Below are 5,579 nucleotides of genomic sequence, written 5' to 3' on the forward strand. Positions count from 1 at the left end.
CTAGGGGGGCTGCCGCGCCTCCACAACGCCTGGTCTGCCCGGCAAGTGCTCGGTGTCGTTGGCGGGTTCGTAGCCTCGCCAGGTGATCGTCCGTTCCGCGAGCCGGGCAGGGCAACCGCTGAGGGTCACACCCGAAGGCCGTACCTCTCCACCCCGCCTGGGTGCTTCCAAACAGGTGGACCCGAAGTTCCTGTTTGATCAGAGAATAATGAATGTCTAATTTACTACGCCACTGAACTGATTGTTTAAATATTCGTCTTTGGATATGGTTTCATTAGACAAAAATTAAGAGCTTGGAGGCCGTTCTGGCACGGGGTCTGACCCTCTGGCACCCATGTTTGTAGCTGTGTTGGTCTGGCCTCGGGCAAGGGAAGAAAATTCGGAGGGTGCCAAGAAAGCCTAAAGAAAGTCCCTTCTGTGTTCAGCGGCCGGCTTCAGCCGCTCCGCCAGGACGTTTGTTGACAATAAATGAATGAAAGTCAGTCTGGAGACGTTTTCGCACAAAGGGGAGAGGGGAGTTGGAACGTGAACCGGCGAGAACCTAGCATGAAATAGGACCCCTGTATTCTCAGTTTGTTTCCAAACTCTTAGACTGCCCCAGCTCTGCCGAATTTGCTAACAGTGATCTGTTTCGGACGCTGGTGGTGCTATGGGGCTAACGGCTACCTGTGCAAAGAAAAGGGAAGAGTTGGAAGCTGGGGTCTGGGCAGCTACCAAGGGTGGGGCTTGGGAACTTTTCAGAACGTCCTCAGAACCGCAGGAGCCAGGAGGAAGTCTCCTGTAGGGGATCTCAGGTAGGTCATGCAGAAGAAATTCCAAGAGATGAGATGGAGAAGAGCAGTCGGAGTAAAAATCGGCCAATTAGACTTCTGTAAAAATGTGTGTCTCCATTTTTGTCCTCCCTCCTGAAGCTAAGAAATTCATAGCTGGAGGGTGGGGGGTAGATGGGGGCTGGGGGAAAAATTTTCTCACATTCACAGAGCAGCTTCCCTCAAAGCGGCACGGAATCGGGAACCCCACTCAGAACAGGGGAAAACAGCCGAGTTCCTAGAAATTTGTTTTCTTTGTGGGCAGCAATTCGTGATGGGCGTTCTTGTCTGGTTTCCCCCCATCCCGTCCCCTGACGCCAAGTAACAATTAAACCTTTCTAGTCGCAAAATCTTCAGAATTTTTTTTTTTTTTTAGACAGAGTCTTGCTCTGGCGCCCAGGCTGGAGTGCGGTGGCACAATCTCGGCTCACTGCAAGCTCCGCCTCCCGGGTTCACGCCATTCTCCTGCCTCAGTCTCCTGAGTAGCTGGGACTACAGGCGCCCCCACCACGCCCGGCTAGTTTTTTGTATCTTTTAGTAGGGACGGGGTTTCACCATGTTAGCCAGGATGGTCTCGATCTCCTGACCTCGTGATTCGCCCACCTCGGCCTCCCAAAGTGCTGGGATTACAGGCGTGAGCCACCATGCCCGGCCCAGAATGTTTTTAAGGAGTAAGTTTTGAAAATTCTAATGCTTTAAAACATATATAAAGCCTTTTTATTTTCCCTGAGTAAATGTTGGCCACTGTATTTCAAATTGATCTCAAATTGTTTTCCAGCTTGTTGGGGGGTGATGAAAAATATATGGAGAATATATTTACATGCCCTCCTAGTTTTTTCTTTTGGAAGTCTCATAAATAGTAAATTTCCTATTTTAAAAGCCAGGACATTTTCAACCTCAAATATTTGGAAGTTTTTAAGTCCATATTAACATGGATTACTTCTGCTATCTATAATAAATATGAATTGTGAAAATAAATTGAGAGAAAATAACGTGGGTTTTAAAAAGTTCCATTTAGAAAGGGAAGAATGAGACGTAATAGAAAATAAACAATGTAGTGTAGTGACTTAGCATTTTATTTCGTCTATATAACTAGGCTTACTTTTAACATTAAAGATGGCACGTCAGACACACAGATAAGAAATCAATGTTCTGAAATTAATGTGCTACTTACATTAAACATCCCTATCAGGAAGACAGAGAGCGGAAGCATTTTGCACTTGACTTAGGAATAATACTTCCAGTTCCAAGGAAGTAAAGAAGGGGGGACATGTTTGCATCGGAAGCTGTGTTTTTGTTTGTTTGCTTTTCTTTTAATGCCAGAACAAAATACCCCACTCACGTTCATAGTCCCCCAGGAAATGTGCGAATCGGGAAAGCCGTAGAAGCCACAACCGAAGGCAAGAAAAAACGACTTGACGCCCTGCGAAGGTTACATTCAGGTGGTTTTTTAGAGGAACGTAATCCAGCTGTTTCTTTCTAACCATTTTGCAGGGAACAGAAGTTCTTGTTTGCTCTGCAGCGGGGTTCAGATGCACACGCCCAGTATGGGCCGCACAAGGTGGAGTGAGCAGCTGCGGGTGGCTCCGCCCTCCCACCTGGCTCTTGGAGGGCCCTGCGGAATTGGCCAGGGAACTGGGCGTGGGTGATACTCAAAAAGCCGGTGAGGTCCCCTCTCCGCCCAAAGGAGCAGCCAGCGAAGTCAGCCTAGAGCCCTCTGCCACTGCCTGATACCTCAGCAGCGCCTAGGCGGCCGACAGGTGCCCGCCCAGCACCGCGCCCTTGGTTGGAGCGCAGCCTTTGGCGCAGTACTCCTGCTGATGCTGCTGCTGTTGTTGCAAAATTGTCCGAGCAGCGGCGGCGGCAGATACATGCAGCAAAGGGGCAGCGGCCTGGGGATGCAACAGACATGATGGTCGCTGGAGCAAGTGGCAGTAGCTCCAGGCGGTCGGGGACAAACTCTGCGCAGCCCCTGTACCCCCTCCCCTGACCCCTTGCATAATACTCTCAATGCTGAAAGAGATGCATCCGCTTCCCGGTCGCGACGCCAGACCCTTGCCCTCCTCCCAAGACTGGGGACCAAGTGAGGGCTGCAGCACCGGAAGGGTGCCCGGGGTCTCCAGGTCCCCGGTTTCTGCTTTCTTCGGTGCCTCGGTATAGGTCGGGGGCGAGAGCAGTAGGTAGCGAAGAGGATGTGGGTGCAGCAGAGCACACGGGCGTCTCCCGGGGGCGGCGGTGGGGTAGGCCCCCGGGACAGGTTGTGGCAGGGCAGGGGCCCCAAGCAGAGGGCCTGGGTGGGGGTTGTGCAGGGCGGCGTGTGCAGCAGGTAGAGGGAAGGGGTGGGGCAGGTGGGCTCCCGGGGTCAGTTGGTGGCGCTTGAAACGCTTCCTACGCCGGAGAAAGCTGCCATTGTCGAACATGTCCTGGGAGGCGGGGTCCAGGCTCCAGTAGTTGCCCTTGCCTGGGTGGCCCGGCTCGCGGGGGATCTTGACGAAGCAGTCGTTCAGCGAGAGGTTGTGGCGGATGCTGTTCTGCCAGGCGGGGAACTTGCGGCGATAGTAGGGGAAGCGGCCACTAATGAAGGCGCAGATGCCACTGAGCGTGAGGCGCTTGTGAGGGCTTTGCAGGATGGCCATGGTGATGAGCGCGATGTACGAGTACGGGGGCTTTGCCGGCTGCGGGGCGTCTCCAGAGGCCGCCGCAGACCTTGGCGGTGCCCTGAACTTGGTGCCAAACTCCGAGGGGTTGCTCGGGCCGCCGCCGCCCTCGATGTGCTCTCGGGGAAGCGCACCCCCGCCCCACCGTGCCACCTGCAGCCCCGGCTGGGGCGACTGCTCTAGGAACGACTGGCTCGCCTCCTTCTCCTCGTCCTCCCCCTCGTCTTCATCTTCCTCCTCTCCCAGGACATCGATTTTACCTTCTTCCCGATCGGAGTCCCGGAAGCTGCGCTGAGGTGTGGAGCGAAGGCGCTCAGCTCTTGGCGAGTTCATGGAGGAGCAGGTGCTTCAGTTGCAGGGAATGTGGCGGCCGGCTGATCACCTGGCCTAGGGCGGGCTCAGCTGGAGGCCTGGGATGAATGTTGCAAGAAGCAGGAACGCTAGTGGTTACCCTTTGGGATGTTTTCGTCTGCTTGTTTCTATTCCTTTCCAACAACGTCCGGCAAAGATGCACTTTGCCTTTTATAAAAGCTACTTCAAGACCATGTGTGGTGGACTCCCTGCTTTATAACCCTTCTTCCCTTACCTCGGAGCGGTGCCACTCCCTCCTGACGCAGTCCAATGATGAGGGTCTTCTGGGCAAACACCAGACCGAGAAAAGCCCAGGCCCCTCCTCCTCGCACTCACTTGCCACCAAGGAAGATGCTCTACTCATCCCGCGCAGCCAGCCAGTTGGCCGGCCTTTGCATGGGTTCTGTTAAGGTGCATTTAAAACCGCACAAATAAAAACGAGATAGGAAAGTGTGATACTCAGCAATCTTGGCCAGGCTTTGCATGGGTTAAGGCGCATTTAAAACCGCGCAAATAAAAACGAGGTAGAAAAGTATGATACTCAACAATCTATGACCACCTCGACATGCAGCCTTCCCTCCTGGAGAAAAGAAATGGTGGGGCGGGGGGCCGAAATGTACACGGTTGTTTGTAAAGGAATGTGTAACCGAAAAAGTATGTTTTAGTGTTTCACAGCTGGTAATCACCCATTTTCTTTGGTAGAGTCTGTCCTTACCCGGAATGGTGAGCTGAATTATATTTTAGGTTCTGACAACATTCCCAAGCTGAATAGGGGGCTTCAGGGGGTATGTCGCTTTGCTCCTTCTATCTTCCTCCCGATCTCCCCAAGATACTCTCCCTGACTCACATTTTCAGAAGAGGTTCAAATGTCCCAGCACTAAATTGTGTGAGTTTATTCAGGGAAGGCAGGAGAGCTCATACGGAGCCCTCTGTCCCCTTGCAGCAATGGTTCTCCAACTTCTTTGAATATTTAACCACAGTGAGAAATACCTTTTATATCACAATCTTACACATACAGACATAATACACATCTAAGATGGGTTTCACAAAACAATATATTTACACTATAGTGATCACTGATATTTCGTTTTTTTAAAAATGGCCATAACCAACTAATTGATTTCACACATAACAGTGTGGGCCTAGTGTGAAAATTCCTGTTCTGACAAAGTGGCCCTACATACAAGAAATGCACCCAGTCTATAAGGGCTTTTCTCTCTCCCTTTCCTCCTTCCTTTCTTCATCCTTTTTAACCAATTCATTTTTAGAGACAGGGTCTATGTTGCGCAGGCTGGCTTTGAATCCCTGAGCTCAAGTGATCCTCCCACCTCAGCCTCCTGAGTAGGTGGGACTATAGGCGTGCCACTATGCCTGGCTCTGGCTCTTCATTCTTTTTTTTTCCCCCTGAGATGGAGTCGCACTGTCACCCAGGCTGGAGTGCAGTGACACAATCTAGGATCACTGCAAGCTCTGCCTCCCAGGTTCACGCCATTCTCCCGCCTCAACCTCCTGAGTGGTTGGGACTGCAGGCGCCCGCCACCATGCCCAGCTAATTTGGTTGGTTGGTTATTTATTTATTTATATACTCGGGACAGAGTCTTGCTCTGTTGCCCGGGTTGGAGTGCAGTGGTGCGATCTCAGCTCACTGCAAGCTCCGCCTCCCGGGTTCATGCCATTCTCCTGCCTCAGCCTCCTGAGTAGCTGGGACTACAGGCGCCCGCCACCATGCCAGGCTAATTTTTTGTATTTTTAGTAGAGACGG

The 5,579-nt window shown here is 52.1% G+C and overlaps 1 protein-coding gene across 1 annotated transcript; it reads right to left on the reverse strand.

The window, feature by feature from the left end:
• Positions 1-1,869: 1,869 nt before the first annotated feature.
• Positions 1,870-4,108, reverse strand: LOC104663298 (forkhead box protein D4). The gene is given in 3 exon segments (XM_030920024.1): positions 1,870-2,660; positions 2,714-2,919; positions 2,921-4,108. Coding segments are annotated over 3 exon segments (1,623 nt in total). The 5' UTR covers positions 3,800-4,108; the 3' UTR covers positions 1,870-2,122.
• Between the last annotated feature and the right edge of the window lie 1,471 nt (positions 4,109-5,579).

The sequence above is a fragment of the Rhinopithecus roxellana genome, chromosome 16 (assembly GCF_007565055.1).
Source record: "Rhinopithecus roxellana isolate Shanxi Qingling chromosome 16, ASM756505v1, whole genome shotgun sequence".
Lineage (NCBI taxonomy): Eukaryota > Metazoa > Chordata > Mammalia > Primates > Cercopithecidae > Rhinopithecus > Rhinopithecus roxellana.